This window comes from Neoarius graeffei, chromosome 10, assembly GCF_027579695.1.
Source record: "Neoarius graeffei isolate fNeoGra1 chromosome 10, fNeoGra1.pri, whole genome shotgun sequence".
Lineage (NCBI taxonomy): Eukaryota > Metazoa > Chordata > Actinopteri > Siluriformes > Ariidae > Neoarius > Neoarius graeffei.
The window spans coordinates 87241836-87264805 of NC_083578.1; the positions used below are offsets into that span (position 1 = coordinate 87241836).

At 41.9% G+C, this 22970-nt stretch overlaps 2 protein-coding genes across 4 annotated transcripts in view; both read right to left on the reverse strand.

The window, feature by feature from the left end:
* The window catches only part of LOC132893564 (long-chain-fatty-acid--CoA ligase ACSBG2-like), a 28847-nt gene extending 16210 nt beyond the window's left edge, over nucleotides 1–12637 (reverse strand). The window contains exons 1-7 of the mRNA XM_060932757.1: nucleotides 12583–12637; nucleotides 10255–10502; nucleotides 8826–8914; nucleotides 4973–5093; nucleotides 4054–4134; nucleotides 550–699; nucleotides 212–382 (exon numbers count right to left, since the gene is read on the reverse strand). Coding sequence (XP_060788740.1) covers nucleotides 212–382; nucleotides 550–699; nucleotides 4054–4134; nucleotides 4973–5093; nucleotides 8826–8914; nucleotides 10255–10502; nucleotides 12583–12637 — 915 coding nt within the window. The remainder of the gene's footprint in view (nucleotides 1–211; nucleotides 383–549; nucleotides 700–4053; nucleotides 4135–4972; nucleotides 5094–8825; nucleotides 8915–10254; nucleotides 10503–12582) is intronic.
* Nucleotides 12638–18903: 6266 nt separating this feature from the next.
* Nucleotides 18904–22970, reverse strand: part of LOC132893413 (long-chain-fatty-acid--CoA ligase ACSBG2-like) — a 63353-nt gene continuing 59286 nt past the window's right edge. For all 3 annotated transcript variants that reach the window (XM_060932530.1, XM_060932529.1, XM_060932528.1), the window contains exons 14-15: nucleotides 22387–22633; nucleotides 18904–21061 (exon numbers count right to left, since the gene is read on the reverse strand). In XM_060932530.1, coding sequence (XP_060788513.1) covers nucleotides 20943–21061; nucleotides 22387–22633 — 366 coding nt within the window. In that variant the 3' untranslated portion in view covers nucleotides 18904–20942. The remainder of the gene's footprint in view (nucleotides 21062–22386; nucleotides 22634–22970) is intronic.

Sequence of the window (22970 nt, forward strand, 5' to 3'; positions counted from 1 at the left end):
TCTGCTTCAAGGATTGATATGTTGAGATGCTTTTCAGCCCAGCATGGTTTTAAAGAGTGATATCACTGAGATTTTTTCTTCATTCTGATGTTTGATCTGAGCATTAAAACTCTTGACCTTCATCTATATGTCTGTTTTGCACAGTTATTCCTAATAAAGTGACTGGTGAGTGCTCTCTCACACACACACACACACACACACACACACACACCTTGATAGTGTTAGGCTGGGCAAAGTACGTGGCTCCTCCGACCATCATCATGATCCAGATGTCGGCTAGCTGGGTGGCGATGTGGCTGAGGGGCAGGTAGCTCACCACCACCTCCTGAGTTGATTCTGACAGGTTGGCTGTATAAGTTGCCGTAAACGCCGTCCACGTCAACTACAACCGAGAATCAGAGCAAAGGTTTTAGCGCCCTGCACTGACACTACCACTTGATATTGATATTGATATAGTGCTGATTAAAACAGAAGAAATGTGTCTAAATTGATGTGTGTGTGTGTGTGTGTGTGTGTGTGTGTGTGTGTGTGTGTCACGGCTCAGCTCACGTTATCATGGCTCAGCATGACCCCCTTTGGCTGCCCAGTGGTTCCTGAAGTATAAATCAACGTGCAGCACTGATTGGGTTTCTGGGATGCAATGATGTCATCAAGTGGAGCATCTGGCTCATTGCGGCCCAGTTCCATAAACTCCTCCCACTTTGTAGACGGAAAGACACACATGGCAAAGAAAAGAGCATCAGTTAGATTATGGATCTTAACAGTGAAAAGTAAGTGTGTGTGTGTGTGTGTGTGTGTGTGTGTGTGTGTGTGTGTGTATACAACCCCGATTCCAAAAAAGTTGGGACAAAGTACAAATTGTAAATAAAAACGGAATGCAATAATTTACAACTCTCAAAAACTGATATTGTATTCACAATAGAACATAGACAACATATCAAATGTCGAAAGTGAGACATTTTGAAATTCCATGCCAAATATTGGCTCATTTGAAATTTCATGACAGCAACACATCTCAAAAAAGTTGGGACAGGCGCAATAAGAGGCTGGAAAAGTTAAAGGTACAAAAAAGGAACAGCTGGAGGACCAAATTGCAACTCATTAGGTCAATTGGCAATAGGTCATTAACATGACTGGGTATAAAAAGAGCATCTTGGAGTGGCAGTAGCTCTCAGAAGTAAAGGTGGGAAGAGGATCACCAATCCCCCTAATTCTGCGCCGACAAATAGTGGAGCAATATCAGAAAGGAGTTTGACAGTGTAAAATTGCAAAGAGTTTGAACATATCATCATCTACAGTGCATAATATCATCAAAAGATTCAGAGAATCTGGAAGAATCTCTGTGCGTAAGGGTCAAGGCCGGAAAACCATACTGGATGCCCGTGATCTTCGGGCCCTTAGACAGCACTGCATCACATACAGGCATGCTTCTGTATTGGAAATCACAAAGTGGGCTCAGGAATATTTCCAGAGAACATTATTTGTGAACACAATTCACCGTGCCATCCGCCGTTGCCAGCTAAAACTCTATAGTTCAAAGAAGAAGCCGTATCTAAACACGATCCAGAAGCGCAGACGTCTTCTCTGGGCCAAGGCTCATTTAAAATGGACTGTGGCAAAGTGGAAAACTGTTCTGTGGTCAGACGAATCAAAATGTGTTGTTCTTTATGGAAATCAGGGACGTCATGTCATTCGGACTAAAGAGGAGAAGGACGACCCAAGTTGTTATCAGCGCTCAGTTCAGAAGCCTGCATCTCTGATGGTATGGGGTTGCATTAGTGCGTGTGGCATGGGCAGCTTACACATCTGGAAAGACACCATCAATGCTGAAAGGTATATCCAAGTTTTAGAGCAACATATGCTCCCATCCAGACGACGGCTCTTTCAGGGAAGACCTTGCATTTTCCAACATGACAATGCCAAACCACATACTGCATCAATTACAGCATCATGGCTGCGTAGAAGAAGGGTCCGGGTACTGAACTGGCCAGCCTGCAGTCCAGATCTTTCACCCATATGAAAACATTTGGCGCATCATAAAACGGAAGATATGACAAAAAAGACCTAAGACAGTTGAGCAACTAGAATCCTACATTAGACAAGAATGGGTTAACATTCCTATCCCTAAACTTGAGCAACTTGTCTCCTCAGTCCCCAGACGTTTACAGACTGTTGTAAAGAGAAAAGGGGATATCTCACAGTGGTAAACATGGCCTTGTCCCAACTTTTTGGAGATGTGTTGTTGTCATGAAATTTAAAATCACCTAATTTTTCTCTTTAAATGATACATTTTCTCAGTTTAAACATTTGATATGTCATCTACAGTGGGGCAAAAAACTATTTAGTCCGTCACCAATTGTGCAAGTTCTCCCACTTAAAAAGATGAGAGAGGCCTGTAATTTTCATCATAGGTATACCTCAACTATGAGAGACAAAATGAGAAAAAAAATCCAGAAAATCACATTGTCTGATTTTTAAAGAATTTATTTGCAAATTATGGTGGAAAATAAGTATTTGGTCAATAACAAAAGTTCATCTCAGTACTTTGTTATATACCCTTTGTTGGCAATGACAGAGGTCAAACATTTTCTGTAAGTCTTCACAAGGTTTTCACACACTGTTGCTGGTATTTTGGCCCATTCCTCCATGCAGATCTCTTCTAGAGCAGTGATGTTTTGGGGCTGTCGCTGGGCAACACGGACTTTCAACTCCCTCCAAAGATTTTCTATGGGGTTGAGATCTGGAGACTGGCTAGGCCACTCCAGGACCTTGAAATGCTTCTTATGAAGCCACTCCGTTGCCCGGGCGGTGTGTTTGGGATCAGTGTCATGCTGAAAGACTCAGCCACATTTCATCTTCAATGCCCTCGCTGATGGAAGGAGGTTTTCACTCAAAATCTCATGATACATGGCCCCATTCATTCTTTCCTTTACACGGATCAGTCGTCCTGGTCACTTTGCAGAAAAACAGCCCCAAAGCATGATGTTTCCACCCCCTTGCTTCACAGTAGGTATGGTGTTCTTTGGATGCAACTCAACATTCTTTCTCCTCCAAACACGACAAGTTGAGTTTTTACCAAAAAGTTCTATTTTGGTTTCATCTGACCATATGACATTCTCCCAATCCTCTTCTGGATCATCCAAATGCTCTCTAGCAAACTTCAGACGGGCCTGGACATGTACTGGCTTAAGCAGGGGGACACATCTGGCACTGCAGGATTTGAGTCCCTGGCGGCGTAGTGTGTTACTGATGGTAGCCTTTGTTACTTTGGTCCCAGCTCTCTGCAGGTCATTCACTAGGTCCCCCCATGTGGTTCTGGGATTTTTGCTCACCGTTCTTGTGATCATTTTGACCCCACGGGGTGAGAGCTTGCGTGGAGCCCCAGATCGAGGGAGATTATCAGTGGTCTTGTATGTCTTCCATTTTCTAATAATTGCTCCCACAGTTGATTTCTTCACACCAAGCTGCTTACCTATTGCAGATTCAGTCTTCCCAGCCTGGTGCAGGTCTACAATTTTGTTTCTGGTGTCCTTTGACAGCTCTTTAGTCTTGGCCATAGTGGAGTTTGGAGTGTGACTGTTTGAGGTTGTGGACAGGTGTCTTTTATACTGATAACGAGTTCAAAGAGGTGCCATTTATACAGGAAATGAGTGGAGGACAGAGGAGCCTCTTAAAGAAGAAGTTACAGGTCTGTGAGAGCCAGAAATCTTGCTTGTTTGTAGGTGACCAAATACTTATTTTACTAAGGAATTTACCAATTAATTCATTAAAAATCCTACAATGTGATTTCCTGGATTCTTTCCCCCCATTCTGTCTCTCATAGTTGAAGTGTACCTATGATGAAAATTACAGACCTCTCTCATCTTTTTAAGTGGGAGAACTTGCACAATTGATGGCTGACTAAATACTTTTTTGCCCCACTGTATGTTCTATTCTGAATAAAATATGGAATTTTGAAACTTCCACATCATTGCATTCTGTTTTTATTTACAATTTGTACTTTGTCCCAACTTTTTTGGAATTGGGGTTGTACATGCAGTGAATGATTTGTACCGAGTAAAGATTTGGTTTCTTCTCTTTCAGAGAGCCTTTGTACTGGATAATGGCTTTCAGGTGAGGCAGCTTATCTTGGATCTGAAATAAGAACCACACACACACACAGGAAGTGATACACCTCAAAAAAAAAAATCCTCCACCCGCATGGTGCTGACTCAGACTGCATACTCCTGACCTCTAAGTATATAAAGTATATACATTACAATGTATTGCATAAGTATTCACACCCCCCGGTTGAACTTTTCCACATTTGCATCATCATCAGCTTCTCTCACTTGAAACCATCATTCAATCATCCCATGTTCTGTCTGCAATGTGCCAGTTCTTCATGTCCATGGTCACGCTTAGGAATTAAAATCCTGTACATGAAATATTAAACCTTTTTTTTCCCCCAAATACAGTCTCAAGGCTCTGTTCAGCCTCTTCTTTTTGAAGTAAGAAGCCTGTATGTTGAACATAAGGCTGGGCAATATGAAGATTTAATGTCAATATTTTGATAAATTACATCACAATACACGTCACTGAGATATCGCATGTATCATGGGGTCATTTTCTTTAATAGTATTTATAAACACCGACTGAAAGCAGCTGATTTGATGTTCAATTCGTATTGTTGTACTGAAACCTTAGGACTAGGACATATCAGATTTGTGGCCATGTAGAATAAATAAGAACAGCCAGATTGGAATTCCTGTGGCTTTTCCTCAATGCATTTTAATTCAAGTCACCATCATCAACTTTCACCAGCTCAGTACAATAATATCAGAAATGACAGTAGAGTCTAAACCAAAACTCACTTATTAGTGTGAAGCTTCAATGTATCAGACTGATCCGATTTCAGAAAAACACCCTGAATTTCACCCAGAGATTCTGTATATGTGTGTGAATGCAGCCTGAGATCATGGACCGTCTTTACCTGTAAGATCTTCTGCAGCTGTCTGTGGTTCCCCACCACGAGGATGTTGGCCTGGCAGTTCTCAGCGATGTACTGACACGCATCCGGGGAGTTGGTGGTGTAGATGCCCACAGCAAAACCTCTGTCAGGCCAACACACAACTCCATGTATAACTCGTTTAAAGAAATAGACTACTTATTTATAAGAAGAAATGCTTTAGTGGGAACAGGAGCTACTTAAATTAATTTGGATATCAAGGAAGCAACAAAGAACTGAAAATATTTAGAACTAAACAGAGAGACAAGACACATCTGGTTGTGTTTAAAAACAATCTAAATAAATATTAAATGATCTGATTCAATTTGTACTATTTTTACATTTTATTACAAAAAAAGTAATGTAATTAGTTGGAAAAAAGTTTCAAAGTATTAGTTTTTTGGTCAAATAATAGCAGACAATACATCAACAATACAGTACACTGTCATGTACATGTGGCTTATTTGTGATATTTTTTAACAACTTATTTGACCCATGCAAAGAATGAACAAGATTTTTAATAACTATTATTATTATTATTATTATTATTATTATTATTATTATTATTCGTAGTACTACTAGTAGTAGTAGCAGTAGTAGCAGCATTGGGGTCATACTGTTATAGGAGAATAATCACCAATTGGGTGCACTGTGAGCCAGGTGGCAGGCAAAGATGGGAGCCTGGACGTGCTGATCCTCGGCAGAGCAGACTAGTTATTGGGATGTGGAACATCACCTCTCTGGCGTGGAAGGAACCGGAACTGGTGTGGGAGGTGGAGCAGTACCAACTAAATATAGTTGGGCTCGCCTCCATGCATAGCACTGGTTCTGGAGCCAAACTCCTGGAGAAGGAGTGGACTCTCTCCTTTTCCGGTGTTGCCCAGGGTGAGAGGTGCTGGCCAGGTGTGGGGATACTCACAAGCCCCTGGCTGAGTGCCTCTGTGTTGGAGTTCTCTCCGGAGAATGAGAGGGTCACCTCTATGCAACTGCAAGTTACTGAGAGGAAAACTTTGACTGTTGTTTGTGCTTATGCATCAAAGAGCAGTGCAGAGTATTCAGCTTTCTTGGAGTCACTGGGTGGTGTCCTGGAAAGGGTGTCAACTGGGGACTCCACAGTTCTCCTAGGGGACTTCAACGCTCACATGGGCAATGATGGAGAAACCTGGAGGGGGTAACTGGGAGGAACGGCCTGCCCGATCTAAACCCAAGCAGTGTTTTGTTGTTGGACTTCTGTGCTCATCATGGATTGGCCATAACAAACACTATGTTCAAGCATAAGGTGGTTCATAAGTGTACCTGGTACCAGAACCTCTTAGGCCAAAGATCAATGATTGACTTTGTGGTCATATCATCAGATCTGCAGCCATATGTCTTGGACACTCAAGTAAAGAGAAGAGCAAAGCTGTCAACTGATCACCACCTGGTGGTGAGTTGGATCAGATGGCAGGGGAGGCTGCCAGACAGACCTGGCAAACCCAAGTATGTAGTGAGGGTGAACTGGGAATGTCTGGTGGAGTCCTCTGTTCATGAGGTCTTCAATTCCCACCTCTGGAAGAGCTTTTCATGCATCCTGGGGGAGGTTGGGGACATGGAATCCGAACGGACCATGTTCAAAGCCTCCATTGCAGAGGTGGCTGGTAGGAGCTGTGGCTGAAAGGTCATTGGTGCATGTTGTGGCAGTAACCTAAGAACCTGCTGGTGGACACCGGTGGTGAAGGAAGCCATCAAGCTGAAGAAAGAGGCCTTTCAGGCTTGGTTGGCCCAGGGGTCCCTTGAGACAGCAAGCAGGTACTAGGAGGCCAGAAGGGCTGCAGCTTTGGCAGTTGCTGAAGCAAAAACCCAGGTGTGGGAGGAGTTCGGGAAGGCCATGGAGAAGGACTTTTGGTTGGCCTTAAGGAAGTTCTGACAAACCATTCAGCAACTCAGGAAAGGGAAGCAGGGCTTGCCTCAGGCTGTACACAGCTGGGGAGGAGAACTGCTGACCTGAACTGGGGATATTATCGGGCAGTGGAAGGAGCACTTTGAGAAACTCCTGAACCTGTCCTACACATCCTCCATGAGGATGTGGAGTCTGAGGAATTGGGGGAAGCTTCACCCATATCTCTGGCAGAGGTCACTGAGGCTGTCAAGAAGCTCTTCAGTGGCAAGGTGCCAGGGGTGGATGAGATTCGCCCTAAGATGCTGAAGGCTCTGGACATTGTTGACCTGTCTTGGCTGAAACACACCTTTAATATCACGTGGATGTCAGGTACAGTGCCTGTGGAGTGGCAAACTGGGGTGGTGGTTCCTCTTTTCAAAAAGGAGGACCGGAGAGTGTGCTCCAATTATAGGGGTATCACACTGCTCAGCCTCCCCAGGAAAGTTTATTCCAGGGTGCTGGAAGGAGGTTCCAACTGATTGTCGAACCTCAGATTCAGGAGGAGTAATGCGGATTCTGTCCTGGCCATGGAATGGTGGACCAGCTCTTTACCCTGGCAGGGTTGTTGGGGGGGTTCATGGGAATATGACCAGACAGTCTACATGTGTTTTGTAGATTTGGAAAAAGCTTATGACCATGTCCCCTGGGGGCTCTTGTGGGGATCACTGTGGGAGTATGGGGTATCAGGGCCTTTGCTATGAGCCATCCAGTCCTTGGACAACCAAAGTATGAGCTGTGTCTGAATTCTCAGCACAAAGTCAAACACGTGGAAGGGAGGTGTTGGACTCTGCCAAGGCTGCCCCTTGTCACGATCCTATTTGTGATATTCATAGATGGGATCTCAAGGCGCAGCTGGGGTGAGGAGAGTGTGTGCTTTGGGAACCTCAGAATTGCATCCCTGCTCTTTGCAGATGATGTGGTTCTGTTGGCTTCTTCAGAGCATGACCTTCAGCAAGCACTGGGACAGTTTGCAGCCTAGCGTGAAACGGCTGGAATGAGAGTCAACACCTCCAGGTCTGAGGCCATTATCTGCCAGAAAATGGTGGAGTGCTCCCTCCAGGTTGGGAGTGAGTTGCTGCCCCAAGTGAAGGAGTTCAAGTATCTTGGGGTCTTGTTCACAAGTGATGGTAAAATGGAGCGTGAAATGGACAGGCGGATTGGGGTGGCATCAGCAGTAATGCGGGCATTGTACCAGACCGTCGTGGTGAAGAGGGAGCTGAGCCGGAAGGCAAACCTTTCAATTTACTAGTCAATCTATGTTCCAACCATCACCTATGATCATGAGCTTTGGGTACTGACTGATAGTAAGAAATTGCAGATACAAGTGGCTGAAATGAGCTTTCTCCGTAGGGTGGCTGGGCTCACCCTTAGAGAATGGGTGAGGAGCTCAGACATCCAGAGGGATCTCAGCATAGAGCTGCTGCTCCTTCATATCGAAAGGAGTCAGCCAAGGTGGTTCAGGCATCTGATAAAGATGTCTCCTGGGCACCTTCCTTTGGAGGTTTTCTGGGCACGTCCAACTGGAAGGAGACTTTGGGGTAGACCCAGAACACGCTGGAGAGATTATATATCTCATCTGGATTGGGAGTGCCTTGGGATCCCCCAGGAGGAACCGGAAAGCATTGCTGGGGAGAGGGACGCCTGGAATACCCTGTTTAGCCTGCTGCCACCACGACCAGACTTTGGATAAGCAGAAAAAAATGGATGGAAGGATGGATGGATGGAGTGGTGTGATGATGCAGAGTACTTGTTACTACCCTGAAGATGATTACTTTCCAATAACAGCACGTCCTGAAGTGTTTTGTTTGCCAATGATTACAATTTTTATTTATTGATAAGCAGCATGTAATTCTTTTTGTATCATGTGTTGTGAATTGCAGAGATGCACAGAGATATAAACTAACTAAATAACACACTGACCCAGCCAAAATCGCTCCAACGTCAGAGATGAACCACTCAGGAGAGTTGAAGCCCAGGATGCCGACTCCATGGTAGCGCTGCAGGCCAAGCTGTAAACACACACAAAGCACAAATTAGCACACGCGTATATATATATATACACACACACACACACAATTACAGGTCTTCCAAAATTTTCCATGGCTAAAAATACATATTATAATGTTATTATCAGAACCTTTTTTATACAATTAAAACTTAGCTGGAGATTAAATAAAGACTGCAGCTTTCTCACTATAACCACATGCATCCGAAGTAACTGAGTGAAAAACGCCAGAAAACAAACTGCATCTTTTGAGGTGTTTTAATACACACATACACACACTTCACTGTCTCTGTGGTTTCCTCCTGAAGCTGCACTGCACTCGCACACAGCTGTACAAGTTCACAAACAGAAATGGAACAATATGTAAGGAATAAATCACCCTGGGGCTGTGCATTTGTCGGAAAATAATCACTGACATGATGTGATGAAAGAGTTACGATTTTCCCAAATCAGCATCTTATTTCAATTTTATGATGGCATTTCGACAACCATTACAATTTTTATTTAGTAAAGAATGATACAACAATCTGTTTTTATCCGTTCATCATTACATTTAATATAATTTTAAAAAGTTAGTATCTCTTCATTCCCTCAAAGGCCTAATTTTTCACTCTTGAAGTTAACAAGAGAAAAAAAAAAGGCGCCAACACTGGAGACTCATTCGAGTTTTTTGCCCAGGAGCCGAAACCACTTCCAGAGCCACACTGTCTGTCCAGTCAGACTCAAGCATTCCACACACTGTGGTATGAACACGTTTCACAAACAGGATGATGTTCAAACATCAGAAAAGTGAAAGGGACAGGACGAGGGCCTTGAACCTGTTTTGCTCCTTTTCCTCGTTTCCTCTGTTTTATTCCACAGTGTACTCGAGGTTAATGTCCTCTAATAGCCTTAAAAGGGATAATAAACCCATATCACATTTCTAAATGATCCACAGAATCGTGGTTAATACCCTGCTGGGTTACATTAGAATTCAAAATGTTGTTAAATATGATCACACCTTAAGATAAGATATTGGCTAAAACACAGTAAAGCAATAAAGCTGAGGTCGGTGTATGATGAGAAAACAAATTAAATTTAATATGGGAGCGTTTATCTGAGACAGAGACACTGCTGTGTCCTCAGATACACCAGATACAGGAAGTGGGATCTGGAACACTGCTCAGGTTCGTGTCAGTGACCATTTCAGAATAAAATTCTCCATCTAGGGTTGAGACAATTTTCCATTTCGGCATAAAAATTCCACGAATATGGAACGACATTTCAAAATTTAATATAAAATATACACATCATGATCAGCTCCCTCTCTCTCTCGCTCACATGCAGTCATTTCTCTATCCTGACCTTGAGGAAGCTCTTGGCAGCGGTCCGACAGTCTTTGTAATAATCTTTGTAGCTCATTTTCCTCCATTCCTCTCCTTCTTTCCAGCTGAGCGCCAGCCGGTCGCCGAATCGCTCCACGGTACGTGTGAACAGCTGGTTCACGGTGAGAGGAGCTTCAGCCGCCGGCCCTGAATCACCCATCCTCAGCTTCACCTCACCGTCCCTCTGCGACGTCCACAGAGCTGAGCCTGGGGCCAGAAAGTTAGGATCTGCAGGTCAGAGAGTCAGACACTATGTACACCAAAGAACAGTTCTTATTCAAATAAATATCAGGAAGAAATTGTGGTTTAGGTGATGATCCCGAGTCCAGGTTATACCAAAGTTCAAAACTTTGCCTTGCTGTAAAGTTTTCTGCGGCTTGCTAATCAGCTAGTTAGGACGCAGGATAACATTTGTAAGATAAGCGCATCATGGGTAATACGAACACCCGGCCACTCGGCTTACTTTTATTTAATAAAATCAAATCACGGGGTGGCACGGTGGTGTAGTGGTTAGCGCTGTCGCCTCACAGCAAGAAGGTCCGGGTTTGAGCCCCGGGGCCGGCGAGGGCCTTTCTGTGTGGAGTTTGCATGTTCTCCCCGTGTCCGCGTGGGTTTCCTCCGGGTGCTCCGGTTTCCCCCACAGTCCAAAGACATGCAGGTTAGGTTAACTGGTGACTCTAAATTGAGCGTAGGTGTGAATGTGAGTGTGACTGGTTGTCTGTGTCTATGTGTCAGCCCTGTGATGACCTGGCGACTTGTCCAGGGTGTACCCCGTCTTTCGCCCGTAGTCAGCTGGGATAGGCTCCAGCTTGCCTGCGACCCTGTAGAAGGATAAAGCGGCTAGAGATAATGAGATGAGATGAAAATCAAATCACGAAGAAATAGAAAGTTCATGAAAGAAAGGCTAACATCAGTAAAATATACTTTAACATCAAATCAGTTACTGGTAGCAACTTGTTTGGTCCATACTACAGTTGAATGCAAAAGTCTGTGCACCCTGTGTGAAAAAATTTATTTTTATTTTAAAAATAAAAATACAACTTTGCATCTCCCTTTTTTGAATGCACTAAAAAGATTCTCTAAACCCTAGTACATGTACCATTTACCTCTAAAACTCCCTCCAGTCCATTTTTGGAGCCAAGGAGAGTTGATTAAATATTGGCCCCCAATAGCCACATATATTCTCACATATTCCTCCTGAAATCACTTAGCATAAGTATTCACCCCCTCCTCAACTCCTAACACTTTATTAGGATCATGTCATAAATCCACACAAAATAGGCCAGAATATTAAAATCAATACAAATTAGCCATCAGAAGGTAGATATTTTGCTGAATGGAGTCAAGCTGTGTGTAATTCCAATGTCGCATGATTTCAGTACGAATACACCCGTCCCTGGAAGAAGCTCGAGCTTGTTAGAGAACATACTTCAAAACATGCTATGGGGATCACGAGACGGCGCAAAGCTCTATATGTTGGCGAGGTTATATCTAACTTTACAAGAAATATTATCACCCAAGCGCATTCAAAGGTTGACATCTTTATTACTGATTTTTCCACTGCTATTTTTTAAATTTATGTAATTCACTTCAGTTTCTGTCTCATTATTAAGTGATTATCAACACCCATAATGTCTCAGGAAACTGAGGCATGTGCCAATTGACTTTTAAAATCACTAGTAAAATTTATTATCAGTTTAATAAAAAATACATCATTTCACACTCATATATCTCTCCTTTAGGAACACAAAGACAAATTCTAAGCTACATTATTCGATTACAACATTCAAAATCCCAGATAACATCCCATCTTACAAGACTATGATCATATAAATAAGTCTTCCAAGTTTCTTTCTCTCTCACACACAGACATTTTCTCCAGTGCATCCAGGCTCAGTGGACTTCAGCAGCGCATCTGTTGATATGAATATTGCATGGCAAAACCAAAATAATAATAATAATACCTATATGTGACTAATATGCCAAAGGCTGGCTATGGGATGGTCAGCAGGCTGGTTCTGCATAGGCTACATATAGCATTAAAACATATGATTCAATTATGTCAGGGCAATTATTGGTGTCGACATGAACACCTGTTAATAAACTTAGTCAGGACAAACAGACCGCCACTGTAGATATTCATTAAACCAGTCAAACTTTTGAGCAAGTCTGGCACACTAACCATACAGACCCTACGCTGTAAATCCAACATAACCAGGCCACCCGGAGCGTTTTTTGCACATCAACATAATTCGACAGATTACATTGTTGATACAGTCTATATATACACCTACAGTCAATGACTTACTATTGGTTTTCATCTCGAAAAATCCAATAACACTGGGTCGTTCTTCTGAAGTCATTTTCTAACCAGTTCTGAAACTTGTTCTGTTGGTGGTTACCAAAATTGTGAATGTGTACTGTGCAACACTCAATTATACCCCCCCCCCACCCCCACCTGCTTCTGCTTCCGATTCTGCTTCTGTTTGTGCAATTTTCCAAAGCTGCTCTTATGCAAATGTCAAATTTCAAAAGACCAAATAAATACATACATAAATAAAATTGGAATTTGACTCGTTAGTGTGTTGTTTTTTTAAAAGGTGATCTGTATATATAGTACAAGGCAGCTGTGTGCATTTTGAATGATGTATGAATGATGTACTATGATGCAATAATGATGTATACAGTAAAGAAAGACATGCTGCCTGCTCATATAACAGACCTGTTTGGAAGATCACCATGTTCATATCTCAGAAATTCAGATATTTTTTCCATCAACAGATTCAACACTGTGCATTATGGGAAAACATTCACTTAAATACTTTGGCTCATATTTGTGGTCAAAACTAGACAAAACGGCGGCCACAATTATCGACACCTTAACGACCTTTTGGCCATTGCAAAAGTAGAAAAGACTTTCGATATATAAATTGTGCATGAATAATTACTCAAACTTCCACTGGGGGGAAAAATTAAAAGTTGATTCCTGATTACAGATCACGTGACACCGTTCCACAGTTATCGACACCGTTCCACAATTATCAATATCCAGATGATTATTTATTAAAAATAAATATGTGGTATTAAGTTAACAAAATAGTTTTATTTAAAATTTGTTTTACATAGACATTTTATATACAAATATTGATGTCTGTGTTTATGTAAATGAAGTAATTCAAATGTTTGTAAACAAATGAACTGATGTTTGACCTTTTTATTTTTAAAATAAAATTTCTATTCCACTTTAAGCATTTTTGTAGATCACATTTTGTTAATCATTTGTTGTTGTTTGTATTAATAATTTCTAGTTTACCAATAAATATCAATAGGCATGACATCATAACCACATGAAACTCTAGGTCAAAGATCATATGCCATTCCTCGAACCAAAACTTTATATTTTTTTACATCTAAAAATATAAAAGGTCTACTGATAATGTAGTATGTGGTAGATATTTACAACAAACTGCAAAAAATATTTTCTGAATGGAATAGAAAAATCTGAATATTTCAAGCATGTAATTTTTTTTTAAATATACACTAGGAATTTAATTCTGGTCTAATTTTACTTATTGCAACAGGATTCCAAATACTCCAAGATTTCCATTCTGTTATGAATCGGGGGGGAGTATAAACTCACATAATACCAGAGGTGGAAAGTAACGAATTACATTACTCGCGTTACTGTACTTGAGTAGCTTTTTTGTGTACTTATACTTTTTCAAGTAATTTTTAAAGAGTGTACTTTTACTTAAGTATGTTTTCTTTTAAGTAGTGTACTTTGGTACATTTTACATCACAACCGTTACTGAGTAAAAAAAAATAAATAAAAAATTTAAAAAAGGCTAAAACGGAGAAGGGGAAATGCATTCTGGAAATGAATCACGGGAAGGACAGTTGTCGCGCGCGAGAGTCTCACACAGACGATGGCGGACATGCACCGGCGCTTTAAGGGGGGGCTTCGGGGGGCTCAAGCCCCTGGGCCACAGCCAATCAGGGGCCTTGTAATATTAATAAAATAATAAACTGTCGGAATCGTGGGCCTACATTAATGTACGGATAGAAATAAGGTTAGAAATAAATGAGCGCACAGTAGCCTGCTGTAAGAGACATGGTGGATGTGGTTCGCGAAACGAACACCCACAACTGGACCAGAATAAAATGTAACAAAATGTAACGTCACGCACGAAAGCGTGCCAAAGACTGCAGACTACTGAGACACAAATTTAGAGGCTTTGAAAGATGAAGTGTTCACATGTTAGCGGGGCGCATAAAAGGAAAAAAAGAGAGAGATGCAGGTAATGATAGAATCGTTGCCTAGTAAAGTCACAGACTTTTTTAAGGTAAGGATCACCAATCTGTTCAGAATATCAGCGACTTATCAGTTATCAGCCTACCAGCAGCTAGGCTATGTGCAGCTAGGCTAGATATGCTGTCCAACAGTAAAATAAATCAGTTGTGATTTGAATACGTGTCGTGTGATTTGAGTTATAATCCTGTTAGTATAATAGCATATTTCGATGGGGATAATAAAATGTCTAAAACGGCATCTACTGAAGAAATTGATGAAAAGATTGTAGCCTATAATTGTCACAGTTCGGGCAGCAGACAGAGTAAGCATACTGAGGGGAATAGCAATACAAAGCTAGCGCAGATCCACATTTCTCGCTAGCTGTGTTGGGTGTGTTGTTAACCCGTGTGGATTTAAGTGAAATACTTGAGAAGTTCTGTGGTCAAGACAACGTTTTAAGGTAAGGACGCTTGATTATTAATGTTTGCCCGCCGTGGCTTGTTGTTGACAAAAGGCCCACATGATTTTGCCTTATGCAGCTACTGCTAGCGTCATGCTTTGAACTAGGTTAAGCTCATTTGCGCTAAAGGATGGGTTTATTGAAGGACTTTGATGTAGCTAGTTTCTTTTTAAAAAATCGTATGCTCAGAACAGTATGCCCGTGTTCATCATGTTTAACTTTTTTCTTGATGGAGTGCGTGAAATATTGTTGCAAGTGGTATTTCGATGCAGTCATGTCAAAAAGGCAGTTGAATGCACGGTCTTATTCAAGGAGAAGGAAGACTTGCATGATGCTTGAAAATAGATTGGTAAAATAGACCCTAGTAGGACTTGGTTTCGTGTATTTTGGTTTGTAGAGTTATGAGTTTGGCCGCTGTCCATGGTGTTTACGTTTCATGTGGCCACCGAGCCAAGTACCTTCATCATCATCATCATGTTCCCCTGTCAAAAGTTAAACTCTCTAGGGGTGCTTCTGCTGTAGCAGTTGCAGCAGTTGCTCAAAGTTTGATTTGTCCATCATCATACGTCTTATCTGTTGGGTGTCTATGCCCAGCAGATTTTCCCATTTCGTCCATTTGTAACCATTTTTGTCAAACAGGAGCTGCTTTTGCACTTGGTTATTGCCCATCCGGCAAACGTGAGCAATATATTTTAGTTGTTGTACATAGCAGGATAGTTTTATATCCTGGGTTCCTGTCAGTTTCCAGAGGTCAGCATTGGACATCTTGTAGCTCCAGTCTATATTTTCATTTGTAGTGTTCTTTTGGTCAGGGGCATTCTTTCGTTTATATCCACCTTTAATCATTTTCCTTAGGAAGCTGTGCCACACTACCTCAATTTTGTGAATTTCACTGGATGATAGTTGCCATGCCTGTATGCTGTACAGGAGACGAGATCGAACGCATGCCACTAGGAACTTTATACGGGTTTTTAGTAGTATTCGGTGATCGGTTAGAACGTGTTTCAGTTCATTCCATTTCACGAATGCAGCACTTATCCTAGCATGCAGGAAGTGTGAGGATTCATCACAGTTGCTGACATTATAACCAAGATATTTAAAGGTGCGGACGTTTTTAATATTAGTGCCGCCAAGGGAAATGATACTTGGTTTACATTTGATATCCTCATTGACGTTAAAAGCCATTGTTTCTGTTTTGACATATGATATTTGTAAACCAAAGCGGGTGTAGGTCTTATCATACAACTGAAGAATATTCTGAAGCTCCTCGATGGATCCAGCGAGTATGGCCTGATCATCTGCATATAGAATCTCTGTTATGCAACCCTCTCCTGATGCTCGTGCTTTCGTACGCATTTCTCTTGTGGATACCTCATTTGGAATGCAATATCTGAACTTGAAGCCTGTATCTGGGTACAGTTTTGATATCTCATGCTGTGCAATCCTGACAAAAAAGTCCATATAGATATTAAAAACTGATGGCGATTCTAGGGCACCTTGTCTTGCAGTGAATGTTTGTTTTCATGCCGCCGAGCTATTTTTATGTATTTTATTTTTTAAAAGGATTTGTCTGTAGGTGTGTGTGTTTTATGTTTACAACACATAGGTCTACATTAGCGCACGCGCGCTTGTGTGGTTATCTCTGGCCATGCCCCTGCGTGAAAGTTACGCAGTATCACTGTCCTGTCCGTGGTAATAATCAGAACTGGCTCTGTAATGATAATGCGCGCGTTCTTCTCTCCCTCTGTGGTCGGATGTGTTGAGCGATGTGAGCGTGGGCCTTGCGCAGCTACGCTGAGCCAAACGTAACCTATCGTAGGCTTCTAGGCTAATTACGCGCTTACACAGTAAATGCTTGACACGTATTGCAAATAAAATAAGTGTGTTTTCCTGGCCAACGGTAAGGGTAGGGTTGACAGGTAGCCTATGAGGGGCCTGGGCCACGGGTGTTGATAAAGCGCCCCTGCGGACATGGAGGAGACCGAGGAACCTGTGGTGGACGACCCTGCAGAAAACGCAATTTCTTCCAGTAATGAAGTGCACCCCTGGCCCTACATACGTGATCACTTCAGCTTCGTAGAGAAAAGGGGTGACAGTTTCATTATGCAATGCAGATTATGTGTGCCCAAGAAGACAACCATTGCGGCATACAAAAATTCGACGTCTAATCTGCGCAAGCATGTTGAGGTAAGTATTGTCATTGGCATCATAATCACGGGCGCAGATAGAGGGTGGGATTCGTCCCACCCAGATTTAAATTCACCTCATTCGGTCCCCCCCATTTATAGGGAGGAAAAAACGTCTATGCTGTCTTTCTTTGCATAAGGCAAACCTCACAGAAAAATCAAAAGACTAATTACCATTCGGTTTATTGAGGTGCACAGCAGTACATACATAGTTGCAACAACTCACATAAAACAAAACAAAGACTGATATTCAGTTGGTTGAGCTGCACAGACTGCACAGGTTGCGAGCTCGAGCTTGTTTGCTATGGTTACCCACAACAAGTTTGACAGGCATATCGAGGTTGGGGTTGGTTTGCTGGCAGCTTTGTCCCCCCCAGTTCAAAAAATGTATCTGCGCCCCTGATCATAATGTTTCCTTTCCATAGTAAAACCGACAATAGGCTGGTTATATTCCAAAAATAGTGGATGGCATTGCTAATGTTGAAGTAGCAACCTGTTGGTACTGTAACATAACGGTAACTAGTCTGTTATTCGGTTGCCTAATCATGCAAGCAAGTTAGCTCGCCAACCTGACATGATCAGTCCTCCTACCATTCTACATCCAACAGGCCAGAAAGGAATACTAAGCAAAACAAATAATGTTTGAATTGAATTGTTCAGTAACACAGTGCACACAGGCAAGCTACGAGATTTCGGTGCAACATTTCACTTTCATATTTCGTGTACAATGCTTTGTGTGTGGTCAGGGCGATGTAAACGACGTGACTGTGTGTATTGACCTTTTTTGTTTCTCAGTTTTAATGCAGCATTATCCTAAGCATTCAATTTGATACGCTTCCTTTAAATAAAACATCTAGGTTGAGATGTACATATATCCTTGTTTCCTCTTCTTTTTCATTTTTGCACAACACAATGGAGGCAGAAAACACCCATTGTTAAAAGTAACGTTTTACTTTTACTCAAAGTACATTTTAAATGATCTACTTTTTACTTGAGTAGATTTTTTGTCTGGTAACTTTACTTGTACTTAAGTAAAATTTCATCAGAGTAACAGTACTTGAGTATAATATTTTAGTACTCTTTCCACCTCTGCATAATACAAATTTCTACAAAATTATTATAAATTACTAGAATCAGGTGAACATCAGGGGCGGCACGGTGGTGTAGTGGTTAGCGCTGTCGCCTCACAGCAAGAAGGTCCTGGGTTCGAGCCCCGGGGCCGGCGAGGGCCTTTCTGTGTGGAGTTTGCATGTTCTCCCCGTGTCCGCGTGGGTTTCCTCCGGGTGCTCCGGTTTCCCCCACAGTCCAAAGACATGCAGGTTAGGTTAACTGGTGACTCTAAATTGAGCGTAGGTGTGAATGTGAGTGTGAATGGTTGTCTGTGTCTATGTGTCAGCCCTGTGATGACCTGGCGACTTGTCCAGGGTGTACCCCGCCTTTCGCCCGTAGTCAGCTGGGATAGGCTCCAGCTTGCCTGCGACCCTGTAGAAGGATAAAGCGGCTAGAGATAATGAGATGAGAGATGAGGTGAACATCATCTGTATGTGAGCAGCCGTGTTGATCTGACGTCACTTACAGAACTCAGAGTTGAGACCATCGAGGTCCTGAGTAGGAATTCTGAGTTAAGGGGCGCTTTCTTTCCCCCAGGTCGCTCTCTACCTCAGATTTCCACACAAACCACAACAAAAGACAAACAGCAAAGAAAAGGTTTATTGTCAAATTTTTATATTTTAGCACTGTACACATTTGTTTCCCCACACTGCTGTATATCACATGCCAAATTATCAAAAGCAGGTTCTTAATGTTGACTTCATTCATGCCAAGTTTCGTTTCTTGAAGCTGATATTAAATGACGCGAGACAACAGGAGCTGGTTGGTTGCTGATGTGATAAACACGTACACGCAGAACAAATCAAGCATGAAGGTATTTACAATATTTAACAAGTTCACAGCAATCTGCTAGGCAAAATAATAATAATAAAAAGAAAAGACCCTGCATATAAATGTTTCAACATAAAACATGGCTGAAAGAAAAGAAAAAAAGGAAAAAAAACATTCATGGCTTTAGTGATGTGATTTTGTGGCTTTAAAATCTGCTGCTGGTGCAAAATCCAAGAAACCAAACTAACACCCAAGAGGAGCGAGCAATAAATAGTGCAAAAACATCAACCGACCTGAAAACCCCTGCTGTTCGCACTGGCATCAATTCAGTGTGTCGGAAAACCGGACTGCTTTCATTCTCTACACCTGCTGTCAATGCTACACACACACCAACCTCAAAACAGGAAGAAATCGGGGGAAAGTCATGCTTCGTTAGCCTAATCATAAAGATTCAAACAATGATAAATTTTATATTGTTTGGGTTTGAAATGAGAACTTTTTAGGGTTCCATCAAAAAACACCCCTTTAATTCCCCGGGGGAATCCCATTTTTCCAGATTTTTTTTTTTTCCTCCAGAACACATCTAAAGATCACTTCTTTAAAAAAAAAAATAATAATAATAAATTATTATATGGCTAGAAGACATTGTCCTTTAAAAAGGAGGAAATGAGTTCTTTAAGGGTTCTTTGGAAAGTTAATGGTTCTGTTCTAAATGGATTCTATTTCTAACATTTCTGAAAGTTTCAAATGATTTCCAAGTAGAACCCACACTACTCCTATAGAACTCTACACTACAGGTTTTCCCTCTCAGAGTCATGGTTCCTCAATGGTTCCAGCTTCATTTCTCAATCCTACTTGGAGCCTTTCAGAAAATTTCCTGGTTTTTTTTTTTTAATGGTCAGTGGTTACGGCTTTGTAATTGAGTTTTACTTGAAGTGTTTCCAAGTAGAACCCATCACCAAAGGTTTTCCCTTTCAGAAAGGTGTGGATTCCCCCACCACCAAAAGGTGAATGGTTCCAGCTTCGTAACTGGGTTCTATTTGGGACCTTCCTAAGGTTTTATAGAAATGCCACAGGTTCTTCTAGAAGCGCAAACTAATGAACCCTTTCGGGTGTTGGACTAAACAAGAGAATGCCTGGAAAACCTCAGCATTTCGGGTACATTTTCTCCTGAATGTGCACATTTGGAATTGAGTCTCTACATTCAACACACTGCCAGGATTTCCAAGTGTCCCTGTGGAACGTTCTCAGAGAAAGAGGATAGTCCATCTTTTCATCCAGAGACAGACCTGAATACAGAATTGGTGCAACACCATCTTTAAATCTAGAATGCTCGATTCTTCCATACTCCAGAGCAACAAGAGCAGGACGAGACTGAAAAACACTCCAGCTACACAAGTTTTGTTTTCCTTCAATATTCATGCTTTGGCATACGTACAAACCATAAATAAGCAGTTTATAAATAGATACACAGTGTAAACATGAGCAGCTCAGATTCCTGAACATTCCTGATGAACTGGCACCAAGTCTATGGCTCTCCTACGAACTTCATCACACCTCGGAAATAAATAAATAACCGATACTACACTCGTGAAGAACCTCAAAGTTGCTTGGCAGCGGCCCATTACGGAGCTCGCTCGTGTTTCTTTAGCATCATGCTTGCAAAAAACAAACAAACAAAAAAAGCAAGCATAATGGAGAAAATAAACTAAATCACAAATGCAGGAGAGAATTAGCTGGAAAACATCACATGGGGAACGTTACACTCCGTCACACACACAGTCATTTACACGAGAAGCGACATGGATACAGACAGAAGGCGCGTGTGTTTTTGCTCTTTGGTATGGATCTCATTTAGGAGGCAGCGGGTTCTCAGGGTTGCTCGGGGTCACAGCATCTTTGTAGAAGTTCTCGATTTGCTCTTTGTACATCTTCAGCACCACCGGTCTCTTCAGCTTCATAGTGGGGCCTGAGAGTGAGACAGCGAGAGAGAGAGAGAGAAAGAACACAACCAATTAGCTTGCTCGTACAGTTAACACTAAACATACTTCCTTATTTTTATTTCCAATGCTGAAGAAGCCAAAGACACTTTCATGGCATTTACTCTGCAATCATCACTAAAATGCAACTTTCAGTGAAATGCTGCCACCCGGTGGATTACTGAGGTACTGCAAAGGAGATTGTGAATAATTTTTCTTCCTGTAAAACAATTCCTAATACATAGATTTAGGCACTGCCTAAAAGCAGAGCTCCCATCTGTTTCTGGGTTGTAGAATTTTCTTATATCATAGCCAGTCTCTTTTGTTTTATTTCTTTACTGGCTAGCACTGGCCACTCGGCGGTGTGTATGACTGGTGGTACACGTACACTGACAAACCACAAAAAAAAAAAAATCGACTCGATGGGTTTTCCATTTTTTCTTTAGGTATGGTGCTCTGCTGGAGCTCCGCTATAAAATTATAAAACCAATAACGCACATGAAAGCAATAAACTAAAAGGTTCAACCCGGAGCTCAGGTTGTTGCTTGGGAAGAACATGAGGAACTCTGCGCATGTAGGGTTCCTCAGGGTTCTCCAGTTTCCTCCCTCCTCTCGAAAACATGTTGCTAGCTGGACCGACTACACTAGCTCTGAGTGCGTGCGTGCGCGCGCGCGTGGTGAATTAACACCTCATCCGGTGTGAATTTTCCCGCCTTGCGTCCAGCATTTCCGGGTTTTGGCTCTGGATCAACCGTGACCCGGAATGGAATACGTAAATCGTGTACCGAAGCTGGATGAATGAGTTTAAAGCTCACTGTTTATTCTAATTTGAAATGCAAAAACAAATGTAAAAAAAATAAAAAGGAGTAAGCAAATTTGTATCAGAATCAGCAAGATGTAAGATTTAGGTCAGACTTTCGCGACCACGTCAAACATCATCAAAAGTGATTCTTGTGTATGTACAGTATATGGAAAAGTTTTGTAAACAAACAGATGGGCCGCCATTTTCTAATGCGCGTCAGACGTTATCGAGTTAAACTGCTCCTTAAAACATGTCCTCAGAACTAACAGTAATCAGCAATCTATTACATAACATACAACTTCATTTATCAAGTTCCATAAACAGCTACATAGAAAATAATCTCACCAATTTATCTAATGATTCTTTAGAATGCATAAACGGAGAGCAAACTAGTGCAGTGGTACAACACTGGATAATAAATACACTTGTGCGTCTTACACGTTTATAACGAAAATATTACATGAATATTTACACATGAAATACACGCTTTCGCACACGTGCGCACACACATACCAAGCTCTCCTCCAGGGATGGAGAAGTCCTGCTCGAGGATAGTGAACTTCTGGATGCGCTGGGCGTTGGACGTGGCGTTCTCGTTCACTCTGTTAATGCCGTCCTGGACGGCGGCGTGGACGAGGCGGTCGTGTCCCCCACAGATCTCCGACACCCGTGTGGATGAGCTGCCCAACTTCCTACACCATTCCACAACCTCAGGGGTGAGTTCATCCTCCGGGGTACCTGTCTCACTGTTTACCTGGCACTGAGAGACAGACAGAGGGACAAACATAAGACAAAAAGATAAAGATGGAACCACAAAGACGGGGGGGAAAAAAAAAAAGACACACAAAGAGAAAGGAGACAGACATGAAGGGCAGGGGGGGGTGGGGGAACGAGTGACAAACAGGAGATACAAGTCAAAACTTCCAGTCTCCTGTAATGTGTCAATTTTTTTTCATATACTCTGTCATTTTAAATACTTTATTTGAATTACAAATTAAAAACTAACCCCCCAAAGACATTCTGCATTAACATTATAGTCTGTAGTCATTTACACAGCCGTGCGATTAACTGCTTTGATAAAGGCAGTAAAAATGCAA